The sequence below is a fragment of the Pristiophorus japonicus genome, chromosome 8 (genome assembly GCF_044704955.1).
Source record: "Pristiophorus japonicus isolate sPriJap1 chromosome 8, sPriJap1.hap1, whole genome shotgun sequence".
Taxonomy (NCBI): Eukaryota; Metazoa; Chordata; class Chondrichthyes; family Pristiophoridae; genus Pristiophorus; species Pristiophorus japonicus.
In genome coordinates, this window is record NC_091984.1 from 4,915,749 (window position 1) to 4,932,202 (window position 16,454).

Below are 16,454 nucleotides of genomic sequence, written 5' to 3' on the forward strand. Positions count from 1 at the left end.
ACAAAGCGGCCAAGACTAGTAGGTAGCCAGATGATTGGGAAATTTTTAAAAGCCAGCAAAGAATGACTAAAAAAATGATAAAGAGAGGGAAGATAAATTATGAAAGTAATCTAGCACGAAATATAAAAACAGATGGTAAGAGCTTCTACAGGTACATAAAAAGGAAAAGAGTGGCTAAAGTAAATGTTGGTCCCCTGAAGGATGAAACTGGGGAATTAATAATAGAGAACAGGGAAATGGCATAGACATTGAACAAATATTTTGTATTGGTCTTCATGGTAGAAGACACTAAAAACATCCCAATAGTGGATAATCAATGGGCTATAGGGAGGGAGGAACTTAATACAATCACTATCACTAATGAAGTAGTACTTGGTAAAATAATGGGACTAAAGGTGGACAAATCTCCTGGACCTGATGGCTTACATCCTAGGGTCTGAAAAGAAGTTACTGCAGAGATAGTGGATGCATTGGTTGTAATCTGACAAAATTGCCTGGATTCTGGGGCAGTCCGAGTGGATTGGAAAACCGCAAATGTAATGTCCCTATTTAAAAAAGGAGGCAGACAAAAAGCAGGAAACTATAGACCAGTTAGCCTAACATCTGTCATCAGGAAAATGCTGGAGTCCATTATTAAGGAAGCAGTAGTGGGACATTTGAAAAAGCATGATTCAATCAAGCAGACTCAGCATGATTTTATGAAAGGGAAATCATCACCCAAAGAGTAGTGAACCTGTGGAATTCTCTACCACAGAAAGTTGTTGAGTCCAGTTCGTTGGATATATTCAAAAGGGAGTTAAATGTGGCCCTTACAGCTAAGAGGATTCAGGGGGTAAGGAGAGAAGGCGGGAGTGGAGAACTGAAGTTGCATGATCAGCCATGATCATATTGAATGGCAGTGCAGGCTCGAAGGGCTGAATGGCCTGCTCCTGCACCTATTTTCTATGTTTCTATGTTTGACAAATTTTCTGGAGTTGTTTGAGAATGTAACGAGTAGGGTGGATAAGGGGGAACCAGTGGATGTGGTGTATTTGGATTTCCATAAAGTGCCACATAAGAGGTTATTGCACAATATAACATTTCACGGGGTTGGGGGTAATATATTAGCATGGATAGAGGATTGGTTAACTAACAGAAAACAGTCAGGATAAATGGATCATTTTCCGGTTGGCAAACAGTGACTTGTGGGGTGCCGCAGGGATCGGTGCTGGGTCCTCAACTATTTACAATCTATATTAATGACTTGGATGAAGGGATCGAGTGTGATGTAGTCAAGTTTTCTAATGATACAAAGATGGGTGGGAAAGCAAATTGTGAGGACACAGAAAATCTGCAAAGGGATAAAGGCAGGCTAAGTGAGTGGGCAAAAATTTGTCAGATGGAGTATAATGTGGGAAAATGTGAGGTTATCCACTTTGGCAGAAAAAATTATAATTTAAATGGAGAAAAATTGCGAAGTGCTGCAGTACAGAGGAACTGGGGGGTTCCTTGTGCATGAAACACAAAAAGTTAGTATGCAGGTACAGCAAGTAATCAGGAAGGCAAATGGAATGCTGGCCTTTATTACAAAGGGGATAGAGTATAGAAACATAGAAAATAGATGCAGGAGTAGGCCATTCGGCCCTTCGAGCCTGCACCACCATTCAATGAGTTCATGGCTGAACATGCAACTTCAGTACCCCATTCCTGCTTTCTCGCCATACCCCTTGATCCCCCTAGTAGTAAGGACTACATCTAACTCCTTTTTGAATATATTTAGTGAATTGGCCTCAACAACTTTCTGTGGTAGAGAATTCCACAGGTTCACCACTCTCTGGGTGAAGAAGTTTCTCCTCATCTCTGTTCTAAATGGCTTACCCCTTATCCTTAAACTGTGACCCCTGGTTCTGGACTTCCCCAACATTAATAATTAATAAGTATAAAAGCAGAGAAGTCCTGCTACAACTGTACCGGGAATTGGTGAGGCCACACCTGGAGTACTGCGTACAGTTTTGGTCTCCTTATTTTGGAGGCTGTTCAGAGAAGGTTCACTAGGTTGATTCTGGAGATGAGGGGGTTGACTTATGAAGATAGGTTGAGTTGGTTGGGCCTATACACTTTGTAGTTCAGAAGAATGAAGTCTGATGTTATCGAAACATATAAGATAATGAGGGGGCTATTTCCACTCATAGGAGAAACTAAAACCAGGGGGCATCTCAGAATAAGGGGCTGACCATCTAAAACTGAGATGAGGAGAAATTTCTTCTCTCAGAGGGTTATGAATCTTGGCATTCTCTGCCCCAGAGAGCTGTGGAGGCTGGGTCATTCAATATATTTAAGGCACACATAGACAGATTTTTGAGTGATAAGGGAGTAAAGGGTTACAGGGAGCGGGCAGAGAAGTGGAGCTGAGTCCATGATCAGATCAGCCATGATCTTATTGAATGGCGGAGCAGGTTCGAGGGGCCGTATGGCCGACTCCTGTTCCTATTTCTTATGTTCGAGACAGGAGTTGGGGCTAGCGACGGGGGTTGGGGTTAGCGACGGGGGTCGGGGCTAGTGGCAAGGGTTCAGGGTCAGAGACAGGGGTCAGTGATTGGAGACAGGAGTTAGCGACAGGGGTCAGGGTCAGAGACAGGGGTCAGGGTTATAGAGAGGTCTGGGTCAGAGACAGGTGTCAGGGTTAGAGAGAGGGGTCGGGATCAGAAACAGAGACTGAGGTCAGGGTCAGTGACAGATATGAGGGTCAGAGACAGGGAGTTCAAGTCAGGTGTTAGGGATGAGTGTCAGGTTTTGAGGCACGGGATCAGGGTCACAGACAGGGTCTTAAAAGAGATGGCTGCAGAGATAGTAATCTACCAAAATTGCCTGGATTCTGGAGAGGTCCCAGCAGAATGGAAAACCGCAAATGCAAAGCCACTATTTAAGAAAGGAGGGAGACAGAAAGCAGGAAACTATAGACCAGTTAGTTTAACATCCGTCATTGGGAAATGATGGAGTCCATCATTAAAGAAGTAGTAGCAGGACATCTAGAAAATCATAATGCAGTCAAGCAGTCAGCATGGTTTTATGAAAGGGAAATCATGTTTGACAAATTTGCTGGAGTTCTTTGAGGATATAACAAGCAGGGCAACATAAAGCGGAACAATAGATGTCGTGGCCCCCCAACCTGCGAGAGAACAGCTCCGCAGGTCGGGCTATAAAAGAGCTGGAGCGACATACCACTTCAACCTCCAGCGTGAGCCGCTCCAAGTGTGCGCCGATTTTGAGATGGGCGCCTGGGCGAAGTCATCAAAGCCCTGGTCGCCGTTTTGGAGCGTGGGCAGGAACATCGGGAGGACTCAGGTAGAGGAGTGGGAAGTCCGGGGCGGGTGAGCGGCGAGAGATCGTGGCGGAGGTGCGACAGATGAGGGCACGGGGCCCAGAAGAGCCGAGGGCCCAGGGGCAGCACGGGCCAGCCCACACTGCGGTATGTGTGCGCACTAGGTCCGTGCAGCAGAGCAGCTCTCCAGTCAGCTCTGTCAAGCCCGTGTGGTGGCTGATGTGCAAAGGCCACCCCACGTTAAAAAAATCCACGCACAGGCATCTTCCACCCCCTCAACTGGAGTTCAGGACTATATGAACATAAGAACATCGGGTCAGTCACTGAAACATCTGTGAATTCATGGAAGCAAGTCACCCTCGTTTGAGGGACTGCCGATGATGATGATGAGATGTGGTGTATTTGGATTTTCAGAAAGCATTCGACAAGGTGCCACATAAAAGGTTACTGCTCATGTCAAAAGCTCACAATGTTGGGGTTAATATATTAGCATGGATAGAGGATTGACTTACAAACAGAAAAAGAGAGTCAGGATAAATGGGTCATTTTCAGGTTGGCAAACAGTAACTAGTGGGGTGCCGCAGGGATCGTGGTCAGAAACAGGGGGTCAGAGACAGGGTACGGGGGTCGGGGATGGGGTCAGGGGTCGAGTACGTGGGGCGGGGGGGGGAGTCAGAGACAGGGGGTCAGGGGCAGGGTACGGGGGTCGGGGATGGGGTCAGGAACAGGGGCCGGGGACGTGGGGGGGGAGTCAGAGACAGGGGGTCAGGGGCAGGGGCCGAGGACGTGGGGGGGTGGGGGGGGAGTCAGAGACAGGGGGTCAGGGGCTGAGGATGTGGGGGGGGGGGGTCAGAGACAGGGGCCGAGGACGTGAGGGGCGGGGGGTCAGAGACAGGGGGTCAGGGGCAGGGTACGGGGGTCAGGGATGGGATCAGGAACAGGGGCCGGGGACGTGGGGGAGTCAGAGACAGGGGGTCAGGGGCAGGGGACGTGAGGGGTGGGGGTCAGAGACAGGGGGTCAGGGGCAGGGACCGAGGACGTGAGGGGCGGGTGGGGTCAGAGACAGGGGGTCAGGGGCAGGGTACGGGGGTCGGGGATGGGGTCAGGAACAGGGATGTGGGGGGGAGTCAGAGACAGGGGGTCAGGGGCAGGGGCCGAGGACGTGGGGGGGGGGGGGTCAGAGACAGGGGGTCAGGGGCAGGGGCCGAGGACGTGAGGGGCGGGTGGGGGTCAGAGACAGGGGGTCAAGGGCAGGGTACGGGGGTCGGGGATGGGGTCAGGAACAGGGACGTGGGGGGGGGGGGGAGTCAGAGACAGGGGGTCAGGGGCAGGGGCCGAGGACGTGGGGGGGGGGGGGGAGTCAGAGACAGGGGGGCAGGGGCCGAGGATGTGGGGGGGTGGGGTGGGGTCAGAGACAGGGGGTCAGGGGCAGGGTACGGGGGTCGGGAATGGGATCAGGAACAGGGGCCGGGGACGTGGGGGAGTCAGAGACAGGGGGTCAGGGGCAGGGGACGTGAGGGGTGGGGGTCAGAGACAGGGGGTCAGGGGCAGGGGCCGAGGACGTGAGGGGCGGGTGGGGTCAGAGACAGGGGGTCAGGGGCAGGGTACGGGGGTCGGGGATGGGGTCAGGAACAGGGACGTGGGGGGGAGTCAGAGACAGGGGGTCAGGGGCAGGGGCCGAGGACGTGGGGGGGGGGGGGGAGTCAGAGACAGGGGGTCAGGGGCAGGGGCCGAGGACGTGAGGGGCGGGTGGGGGTCAGAGACAGGGGGTCAGGGGCAGGGTACGGGGGTCGGGGATGGGGTCAGGAACAGGGGCCGGGGACGTGGGGGGGGGGGGAGTCAGAGACAGGGGGTCAGGGGCAGGGGCCAAGGACGTGAGGGGCGGGTGGGGGGTCAGAGACAGGGGCCGAGGATGTGGGGGGGTCAGAGACAGGGGGTCAGGGTCAGGGTCAGGGGACGTGAGGGGTGGGGGTCAGAGACAGGGGGTCAGGGTCAGGGTCAGGGGACGTGAGGGGTGGGGGTCAGAGACAGGGGGGCAGGGGACGTGGGGGAGGTCACAGTATCAGGGTAGGGGGAGTCAGGGGCCGGGGCCGGGGAGATAGAGCGTCATAGTGTCAGGATCGGGGGGCCAGGGCCGACCGGACGGCAGTGAGCGGAAGGGCAGCGCGCTCCCCGCCCGCGCTCAGCCTCACAGCCCATTGGCTACCCGGGACCGCGCATGCGCCCGAGCCGCAGAGGGAGCGCCGCTGTTCCCATAGCAACCCCGGCTCCGGCTCCGGCTCCACCACCCGCGGGTCACCCCCCCCGAGCCATGGCGTGCCCCGGGGGAAAGCGGCCGCCGCAGCGCACCGAGTCCACTGTCGATCTGCCGCCGGTAGGTGCCGGAGGTTCACTGGGTCCGGCGGGCCCAGGTCAAGGGTCAGGGGGCGAGGTCTCTGGGGGCGGGGCCTTCATGGGGTGGGGTCTCTGGGGGAGGGCCCTCACTGGGGTTGGGGTCTCTGGGGGCGGGGCCTCTGGGGAAGGGTCTCTGGGGGAGGGCCCTCACTGGGGTTGGGGTCTCTGGGGGAGGGGCCTCTGGGGAAGGGTCTCTGGGGGAGGGCTCTCACTGGGGTTGGGGTCTCTGGGGGCGGGGCCTCTGGGGAAGGGTCTCTGGGGGAGGGCCCTCACTGGGGTTGGGGTCTCTGGGGGAGGGGCCTCTGGGGAAGGGTCTCTGGGGGAGGGCTCTCACTGGGGTTGGGGTCTCTGGGGGCGGGGCCTCTGGGGAAGGGTCTCTGGGGGAGGGCCCTCACTGGGGTTGGGGTCTCTGGGGGCGGGGCCTCTGGGGAAGGGTCTCTGGGGGAGGGCCCTCACTGGGGTTGGGGTCTCTGGGGGAGGGGCCTCTGGGGAAGGGTCTCTGGGGGAGGGCCCTCACTGGGGTTGGGGTCTCTGGGGGAGGGGCCTCTGGGGAAGGGTCTCTGGGGGAGGGCCCTCACTGGGGTTGGGGTCTCTTGGGGAGGGTCTCTGGGGATGAGAGTAAATTAGCTGGAAATACAAAATCAGATTTTAAGAGCTTTTACAAGTATGTAAGAAGCGATTAGAAAAAGTAAATGTGGGCTTTTAGAGGCTGAGACAGGAGAAATTATACTGGGGAATATGGAAATGGCAGAGACTCTAAACAAATATTTTGTGCCTGTCTTCACAGTAGAAGCACAAAAACATACTGAAAATAACGGGGACCCAGGGTCTAATAAGAGTGAGGCACCCCTCTTTCAAGAAAGAAGGGAGAGAGAAAACAGGGAACTGCAGGCCAGTTAGCCAGGGATTCAATTGTAAGGGGAATAGATAGGCGTTTCTGCCGCCGCAACCGAGACTCCAGGATGGTATGTTGCCTCCCTGATGCAAGGGTCAAGGATGTCTCGGAGCAGGTACAGGACATTCTGAAAAGGGAGGGTGAACAGCCAGTTGTCGTGGTGCACAACGATATAGGTAAAAAAAGGGATGAGGTCCGACGAGAAGAATTTAAGGAGCTAGGAGCTAAATTTAAAAAGTAGGACCTCAAAAGTAGTAATCTCAGGATTGCTATCAGAGCCACGTGCTAGTCAGAGTAGGAATCGCAGGATAGCTCAGATGAATACGTGGCTTGAGCAGTGGTGCAGCAGGGAGGGATTCAAATTCCTGGGGCATTGGAACTGGTTCTGGGGGAGGTGGGACCAGTACAAACTGGACAGTCTGCACCTAGGCAGGACCGGAACCAATGTCCTAGGGGGAGTGTTTGCTAGTGCTGTTGGGGAGGAGTTAAACTAATATGGCAGGGGGATGGGAACCAAAATGGAGACAGAAGCAAAAGACAGAAAGGAGATGAGTAAAAGTGGAGGGCAGAGAAACCCAAGGCAAAAAACAAAAAGGGCCACTGTACAGCAAAATTCTAAAGGGTCAAAGTGTTATAAAAAGGCAAGCCTGAAAGCTCGGTGCCTCAATGCGAGGAGTATTCGGAACCCAGGAGAGGGCTCTGAGCTAGTTAGAGTGGTGAGAGCGCAGATGAACAGGAGCCCAAGAAAGAATACAAAAGGCAGGAGGCAACAGAGCAGAGTAGCACTGGGGTAAGTGTAAACCACAAAGTGACAGGAAGGGACAATATGTATGAATATAAAGGGGCTGCAGGAGGGGTCAAAACTAAAAATCATGGTTTAAAAACTAGTATTAAAACACTCTACCTAAACGCACGCAGCATTCGAAATAAAGTAAATGAGTTGACGGCACAAATCATTACAAATTGGTATGATTTGGTGGCCATTACAGAAACGTGGTTGCAGGGTGGCCAAGACTGGGAATTAAACATACAGGAGTATCTGACAATTCGGAAAGATAGACAAGAAGGGAAAGGAGGTGGGGTAGCTCTGTTAATAAAGGATGATATCAGGGCAGTTGTGAGAGACGATATTGGCTCTAATGAACAAAACGTTGAATCATTGTGGGTGGAGATTAGAGATAGTAAGGGGAAAAAGTCACTGGTGGGCGTAGTTTATAGGCCCCCAAATAATAACTTCACGGTGGGGCGGACAATAATCAAGGGAATAATGGAGGCATGTGAAAAAGGAATGGCAGTAAGCATGGGGGGTTTTAACCTACATATCGATTGGTCAAATCAAATCGCACGGGGTAGCCTTGAGGAGGAATTCATAGAATGCATACAGGATTGTTTCTTAGAACAGTATGTTACAGAACTTACAAGGGAGCAAGCTATCTTAGATCTGGTCCTGTGTAATGAGACAGGAATAATAAATGATCTCCTAGTAAAAGATCCTTTTGGAATGAGTGATCACAGTATGGTTGAATTTGTAATACAGATTGAGGGTGAGGAAGTAGTGTCTCAAACGAGCGTACTATGCTTAAACAAAGGGGGCTACAGTGGGATGAGGGCAGAGTTGGCTAAAGTAGACTGGGAACACAGACTAAACGGTGGCACAATTGAGGAACAGTGGAGGACTTTTAAGGAGCTCTTTCATAGTGCTCAACAAAAATATATTCCAGTGAAAAAGAAGGGCGGTAAGAGAAGGGATAACCAGCCGTGGATAACCAAGGAAATAAAGGAGAGTATCAAATTAAAAACCAATGCGTATAAGGTGGCCAACGTTAGTGGGAAACTAGAAGATTGGGAAAATTTTAAACGACAGCAAAGAATGACTAAGAAAGCAATAAAGAAAGGAAAGATAGATTACGAAAGTAAACTTGCGCAAAACATAAAAACAGATAGTAAAAGCTTTTACCGATATATAAAATGGAAAAGAGTGACTAAAGTAAATGTTGGTCCCTTAGAAGATGAGAAGGGGGATTTAATAATGGGAATTGTGGAAATGGCTGAGACCTTAAACAATTATTTTGCTTTGGTCTTCACAGTGGAAGACACAAAAACCATGCCAAAAATTGCTGGTCACGGGAATGTGGGAAGGGAGGTCCTTGAGCTAATCACTATCACTAGGGGGGTAGTGCTGGACAGGCTAATGGGACTCAAGGTAGACAAGTCCCCTGGTCCTGATGAAATGCATCCCAGGGTATTAAAAGAGATGGCGGAAGTTATATCAGATGCATTCGTTATAATCTACCAAAATTCTCTGGACTCTGGGGAGGTACCATCGGATTGGAAAGCAGCTAATGTAACGCCTCTGTTTAAAAAAAGGGGGCAGACAAAAGGCAGGTAACTATAGGCCAGTTAGTTTAACATCTGTAGTGGGGAAAATGCTTGAAGCTATCATTAAGGAAGAAACAGCGGGACATCTAGATAGGAATAGTGCAATCAAGCAGACGCAACATGGATTCATGAAGGGGAAATCATGTTTAACTAATTTACTGGAATTCTTTGAGGATATAACGAGCATGGTGGATAGAGGTGTACCGATGGATGTGGTGTATTTAGATTTCCAAAAGGCATTCGATAAGGTGCCACACAAAAGGTTACTGCAGAAGATAAAGGTACGCGGAGTCAGAGGAAATGAATTAGCATGGATCGAGAATTGGCTGGCTAACAGAAAGCAGAGAGTCGGGATAAATGGGTCCTTTTCGGGTTGGAAATCAGTGGTTAGTGGTGTGCCACAGGGATCGGTGCTGGGACCACAACTGTTTACAATATACATCGATGACCTGGAAGAGGGGACGGAGTGTAGTGTAACAAAATTTGCAGATGACACAAAGATTAGTGGGAAAGCGGGTTGTGTAGAGGACACAGAGAGGCTGCAAAGAGATTTAGATAGGTTAAGTGAATGGGCTAAGGTTTGGCAGATGGAATACAATGTTGGAAAATGTGAGGTCATCCACCTTGGGGAAAAAAAAACAGTAAAAGGGAATATTATTTGAATGGGGAGAAATTACAACATGCTGCGGTGCAGAGGGACCTGGGGGTCCTTGTGCATAAATCCCAAAAAGTTAGTTTGCAGGTGCAGCAGGTAATCAGGAAGGCGGATGGAATGTTGGCCTTCATTGCAAGAGGGATAGAGTACAAAAGCAGGGAGGTCCTGCTGCAACTGTATAGGGTATTGGTGAGGCCGCACCTGGAGTACTGCGTGCAGTTTTGGTCACCTTACTTAAGGAAGGATATACTAGCCTTGGAGCGGGTACAGAGACAATTCACGAGGCTGATTCCGGAGATGAGGGGGTTACCTTATGATGATAGATTGAATAGACTGGGTCTTTACTCGTTGGAGTTCAGAAGGATGAGGGGTGATCTTCGAGAAACATTTGAAATAATGAAAGGAATAGACAAGATAGAGGCAGAGAGGTTGTTTCCACTGGTCGGGAAGACTAGAACTAGGGGGCACAGCCTCAAAATATGGGGGAGCCAATTTAAAACCGAGTTGAGAAGGAATTTCTTCTGCCAGAGGGTTGTGAATCTGTGGAATTCTCTGCCCAAGGAAGCAGTTGAGGCTAGCTCATTGAATGTATTCAAATCACAGATAGATAGATTTTTAACTAATAAGGGAATTAAGGGTTATGGGGAGCGGGCGGGTAAGTGGAGCTGAGTCCACGGCCAGATCAGCCTTGATCTTGTTGAATGGCGGAGCAGGCTTGAGGGGCTAGATGGCCGACTCCTGTTCCTAATTCTTATGTTCTTATGTTCTTATGTAGCCCGACATCAACGGCAAAATGCCGGAATCAAGTATTGAGATGGTAACAGGGCACTTGGAAAATAACAATATGATTAGGCAGAGTCAACACGATTGTATGAATGGGAAATAGTGATTGACAAATCTAATTGAGTTTTTTGAGGGTCTAACGAGCAGGCGAGTGAAGGGGAAACCAGTGGATGGAGTATATTTGGATTTTCAGAAGACATTCGTTAAGGTGCTACATAAGTGGTTGTGACACAAGATTCGGGCTGATGGGGTAACACAGATAGAGGATTGGTTAACGGACAAAAAGCAGAGAGTAGGAATAAACAAAATAACAGAGTGTAATAATGGGGTGCCGCAAGGATCAGTGCTTGGGCCTCAGCAATTTACAATCTATAGTAATGACTTAGATCCCATTCAAGCTTGCTGACGATACAAAGCTAGGTGGGAAAGTAAGCTGTGAGGAGGAGGCAAAGAGCCCTGCAAAGAGATTTAGACCGGTTAAGTGAGTGGGCAAAATGGTGGCAGATCAAGTTTAATGAGGTGTGTGTGAAATTATCATCTTTGGTAGGAAGAATGGAAAAGCAGAATATTTTTTACAAGATGTGAGCCGAGTAAATGTTGGTATTCAGAGGAATTTGAGTATCCATGTACACAAATCACAGAAAGTTAACACGCTAGGTACAGCAAACAATTCGGAAAGCAAACCATATGCTAGCCTTTATTGCAATGGAGGGTTGTGAATCTTTCGAATTCTCTACCCCAGAAGGCTCTGAACGCTCAGTCGTTGATTATATTCTTGGACTCTGGGAGAGTCAAGGGATATGTGGGTTGGGCAGGAAAGTGAAATTGCGGTCAAAGATCAGCCATGATCTTATTGAATGGGGGAGCAGGCTCGAGGAGACGTCTGGACCACTTCTGCTCCTGTTTCTTATGTTCTTATATAATTGCACCAAGACTTCTATATTCTTGTACTCTAACTCCAGTCAGTCAGTCAGTCATAGGCAGTCCCTTGAAATCGAGTAAGACTTGCTTTCACTCCACCGAGGTGTACGAAAGCATAGGCCTTATACTAAACATTCGTAATAAAAAGGTCCTCCACCAACCTGACCCCGCCACACAGCACTGCCCCCCCAGTCATCAAGATCCACGGTGTGGCCCTGGACAACGTGGACCACTTTCCATACCTCGGGAGCCTATTATCAGCAAAGGCAGACATCGACGACGAGGTTCAACACCGCCTCCAGTGTGCCAGTGCAGCCTTCGGTCGCCTGAGGAAGAGAGTGTTCGAAGATCAGGCCCTCAAATCTGGCACTAAGCTTATAGTCTACAGGGCTGTAGTGATACCCGCCCTCCTGTATGGCTCAGAGACATGGACCATATACAGTAGGCACCTCAAATCGCTGGAGAAATACCAGCAACGATGTTTCCGCCAGATCCTGCAAATCCCCTGGAAGGACCGACGCACAAACATCAATGTTCTCGATCAGGCCAACATCCCCAGCATCGAAGCAGTGACCACACTTGACCAGCTCCGTTGGGTGGGCCACATTGTTCGCATGCCTGACACGAGACTCCCAAAGTAAGCGCTCTACTCAGAACTCCTACACGGCAAGTGAGCCCCAGGTGGGCAGAGGAAACATTTCAAGGATACCTTCAAAGCCTCCTTGATAAAGTGCAACATCCCCACCGACACCTGGGAGTCCCTGGCCAAAGACCGCCTAAAATGGAGGAAGAGCACCGGGAGGGCGCTGAGCACCTCGAGTCTCGTCGCCGAGAGCATGCAGAAATCAAGCGCAGGCAGCGGAAGGAGCGTGCGGCAAACCAGACTCCCCACCCACCCTTTCCTCCAACAACTGTCCTGCCTGTGACAGAGACTGTAATTCCCATATTGGACTGTACAGTCACCTGAGCGCTCACTTTTAGAGTGGAAGCAAGTCTTCCTCGATTTCAAGGGACTGCCTGTGACTGACTGACTGACTGGAGTTGGAGTACAAGAATATAGAAATCTTGCTGCAATTATATAAGAACATAAGAAACAGGAGCAGAAGTGGTCCATTCGGCCCCTCGAGCCTGCTCCCCCATTCAATAAGATCATGGCTGATCTTTGACCACAATTTCACTTTCCTGCCCAACCCACATATCCCTTGACTCCCCCAGAGTCCAAGAATATAATCACCGACTGAAAGTTCAGAGCCCTCTAGTGTAGAGAATTCCAAAGATTCACAACCTTCTGAGAGAAGAAATTTCTCCTCATCTCAGTCTTCATTGAACTGTATAAAATTCTTGGAGGACTTGACAGGGTAGATGCTGCGAAGCTGTTTCCCCTGGCTGGAGAGTCTAGAACTAGGGGACATAGTCTCAGGATAAAAGGCCAGCCATTGAGACGGGCCCTGGTTTAGACATTTTGAAAGACGGCCCCTCCCGACAATGCTGCACTGAAGTGTCAGCCGAGATGATGTGCTTTTTTAAAAGAGAAAGAGGAAGAGAGACATACTCTGTACAGAAAATACACTCCATAGCCTCTGCATTAGTCCTGGTCATTGTAACATTCTTTTCAGCTTCCTCTCTCACTCTGATGGTCTTGTGTATCCTACAGATTTCCACTGATATGAGACGTCAGGTAAAGAACAATCACCTTGTGTCTGCTTCAAAATCATTAATCCTGTCACATGGAGTGATGGATCACATGTACAAAGAGAACAACCTGGACGAGATGGTGATCATAAACTTGTCCGGATATTATCTGAAAAACCTGGGCTACTTGACCAGTTGCCGGGCTCTGAGGATTTGCATCCTGTCCAGCAATTACATCATTGATATTGATGCCCTCTCATACTGTCCATGTTTAATCAAGCTGGATGTCCATGGAAACCATGTAAGTGAGGTAGGGATAAAAACAGAAAATGCTGGAAATCTCAGCAGGTCAGGCAGCATCTGTGGAGAGAGAAACCAAGTTAACGTTTCAGGTCAATGGTCCTTCCTCAGAACTGGCGAATGTTCGAAAAGAACAGATTCTTAAGGAGCAGTGAAAAGGGGGAGGGGAGGGAAGAACAAAAGGGAAGGTCTGTGATGGGTGGAAGACAGGAGAGATTAGAGAGATATTAGGGGATGATGGCAGAAGAAAAAGATTAGCCTAGATAGGATGTGAATGGCAGAATAATTACCAGCTGCCATAGGAAACAGAGAGAAAAAAAATATATAAGATTGAGGGGGCGGGGGGGGGGGCGGTTTGGGTTTAAAAAAAGGAGGGAAGGGAGCAAAATATGGATAGTGGTTACGGTCTGAACTCGATGTTGAGTGCGGAAGGCTGTAAAGTGCCTAAACGAAAGATGAGATGCTGTTCCTCGAGCTTGCGTTGAGCTTCGTTGGAACAGTGTAGGAGGCCGAGGACGGAGAGGTCAGAGTGGGAATGGAGTGGAGAATTAAAGTGACAGGCGACCGGAAGCTCAGGGTCACGGTTACGGACTGAACGGAGATGTTATGCAACTTTTTTTCTCTGTTTCAATTGACCCCGCCATTCACACCCTATCTAGACGAATCTTTTTCTAACTTCTGCCGTTACCATCTCGAGTCGGCCCATCATCCCCTTTGTCTCTCAAATCTCTCCTGTCTTACACCTTATCACAGACCTTCCCTTTTGTTCTTTCCTCCCCTCCCCCTTTCAGTGCTCCTGTAGAATCTGTACATTTCGAACATTCTCCAGTTCTGACGAAGGGTCATCGACTGGAACGTTAACTCTGTTTCTCTCTCCACAGATGCTGCCTGACCCGCTGAGATTTCCAGCATTCTCTGTTTTTATTTCAGATTCTAGCATCGGCAGTATTTTGCTTTTGTATAAGTGAGGCAGAATGTGTGCTCAACAAAACAAGGTCACACAATTGGAAATCTAAGACAGATCTGTGTCCCGAATGTTAAATGTTTGCAGCAACAGTACAACTACTGACCAGTGCACAGTAAGAGCTACTGAGTGAGTGTCATTGCATTCCTTGTGAACGTGGGCTGTCGAAACAACCCATGGCTCATCATGTCAAAGCGATGGCCGGGCAATGCATTACAATATACGGACAGTCAATCTGGAGTCATCAGGCGGGAGAAAGTCTGTCCCAGACAGCACAGTGCACCACAGGGTTAGAAGGGCATGGTGTGGCACCCATTGCATTCAACATGGTGAACCTGCTCTCAGCTGTGTTATCGGGGCACATGTTGAGTGGAGGCCATATGCTTCAAACATTGCTGAACAGCACACTTTGTAAGGCTCTTGTCAGTTATGGCTCAGTGGGTAGTACTCTCGCCTGAATCAGAAGGTTGTGGGCTCTAAACCCAGTCCAGAGACTTGAGCACAAAATCTAGGCTGATACATTCAATGTAGTACTGAGGGAGCGTTGCACTGTTGGAAAGCCAGTACTGAGGGAGGGCTGCAGTGTCGGAGGGGCAATTCTGAGGGAGGGCTGCAGTGTCGGAGGGGCAATACTGAGGCAGTGCTGCCTGTCAGAGGGGCAGTACTGAGGGAGCGCTGCATTGTTGGAGGGACAGTACTGAGAGAGCGCTGCACTGTCGGAGGGGCAGTACTGAGGGAGGGCTGCACTGTCGGAGGGGCAGTACTGGGGGAGCGCTGCACTGTCGGAGGGGCACTACTGAGGGAGCGCTGCACTGTCGGAGGGGCAGTACTGAGGGAGCGCTGCACTATTGGAGGGAGGGAGCACTGCACTGTCGGAGGGGCAGTACTAAGGGAGCGCTGCACAGTCGGAGGCGCAGTACTGATGGAGCGCTGCAGTGTTGGAGGGGCAGTACTGATGGAGTGCTGCACTGTCTGAGGGGCATCTACATGCTCATCTACATGCTGCCCTCTCAGGTGGACATAAAGGATCCCATGGCCACTATTTTGAAGAAGAACAGGGAATTCTCCCCGGTATTCTGGCCAATATTTATCCCTCAAACAACACCCCTAAAATAGATTGTATTATTTAGTAATTATCACATTACTATTTGTGGGACCTTGCTTTGCACAAACTGGCTGCTTGTGCTACTTTACAACCAATGTTCCCACTGATATGTTTTGGGTGTGTGAGCTCTTTAAGAGGCTGCATGACCTATTCACAGTTTCGCGATGCGCTAAATTTAGCATTGAAAAAGCCAGTTCCGGCTACTCAGCTTAGAGGGGATAAGAACATAAGAAATAGGAGCAGGAATGTTGATTACAACAGTGATCACATTTCAAGAAAAGTACTTCATTGGCGGTAAAGTGCTTTGGAACGCCCTGAGGTCATGAAAAGTGCTATAGAAATGCAAGTTATTTCCTTCTGTTCATCCTCGACCTGTCTGCAACCATTGACGTAGTTGATCACAATATCCGCCTCAAACACCTCTCCTCCGTCATCCAGCTAGGTGGAACTGCACTCACCTGGTTCCATTTTCATCTATCTAATCGTTGGCAGAGTATCACCAGCAAACGCTTCTCCCCACTCCTGCACCGTACCTCTGGAGCCACAAAGGATCTATCCTTGCCTCCTTCCTATTTCTCATCTACATGCTGCCCTTTAGCGATATCATCCGAACCTGACGTCAGGTTCCACATGTACACTGACAACACCCATCTCTACCTCGCCTCTATCAACCTCTCCACTGTCTCTAATTAGTCACTCTGCTTGTCCGGCATCCAGTACTGGATAAGCAGAAATTTCCTCCAACTGATTATTGGGAAGACCAAAGCCATTGTCTTTTATCCCCACCACAAACTCTGCACCCTAGCTACAGACTACATCCCTCGCCCTGGCAACTGTCTAAGGCTGAATCAGACTGTTCGCAACCTTGGTGTCATATTTGCCCCTGAGATGAGTTTCCGATCACATATCACTAAGACCACCTACGTCCACCTCTATAACACTGCCTGACTCAACTCATCTGCTGCTGAAACCCTCATCCATGCTGTTGTTACCTCTAGACTTGACTATTCCAATGCACTTCTGGCTGGCCTCCCATCTTCCATCTTACATAAACTTGAGCACATCCAAAACTTTGCTGCCCGTATCCTAACTCGCACCAAGTCCCGTTCATCCATTACCCCTGTG

At 49.9% G+C, this 16,454-nt stretch overlaps 1 protein-coding gene across 4 annotated transcripts in view; it reads left to right on the forward strand.

Annotated features, from left to right (window-relative positions):
• The first annotated feature begins 5,564 nt into the window (after nucleotides 1-5,564).
• The window catches only part of LOC139268394 (leucine-rich repeat and IQ domain-containing protein 3-like), a 74,593-nt gene continuing 63,703 nt past the window's right edge, over nucleotides 5,565-16,454 (forward strand). For 3 of the 4 annotated variants that reach the window (XM_070886487.1, XM_070886489.1, XM_070886490.1), the window contains exons 1-2: nucleotides 5,565-5,675; nucleotides 12,983-13,261. In XM_070886487.1, coding sequence (XP_070742588.1) covers nucleotides 5,613-5,675; nucleotides 12,983-13,261 — 342 coding nt within the window. In that variant the 5' untranslated portion in view covers nucleotides 5,565-5,612. Of the gene's footprint in view, nucleotides 5,676-7,158; nucleotides 7,381-12,982; nucleotides 13,262-16,454 lie in introns of those variants that run through there. The other variant, XM_070886488.1, reaches the window with a different exon arrangement.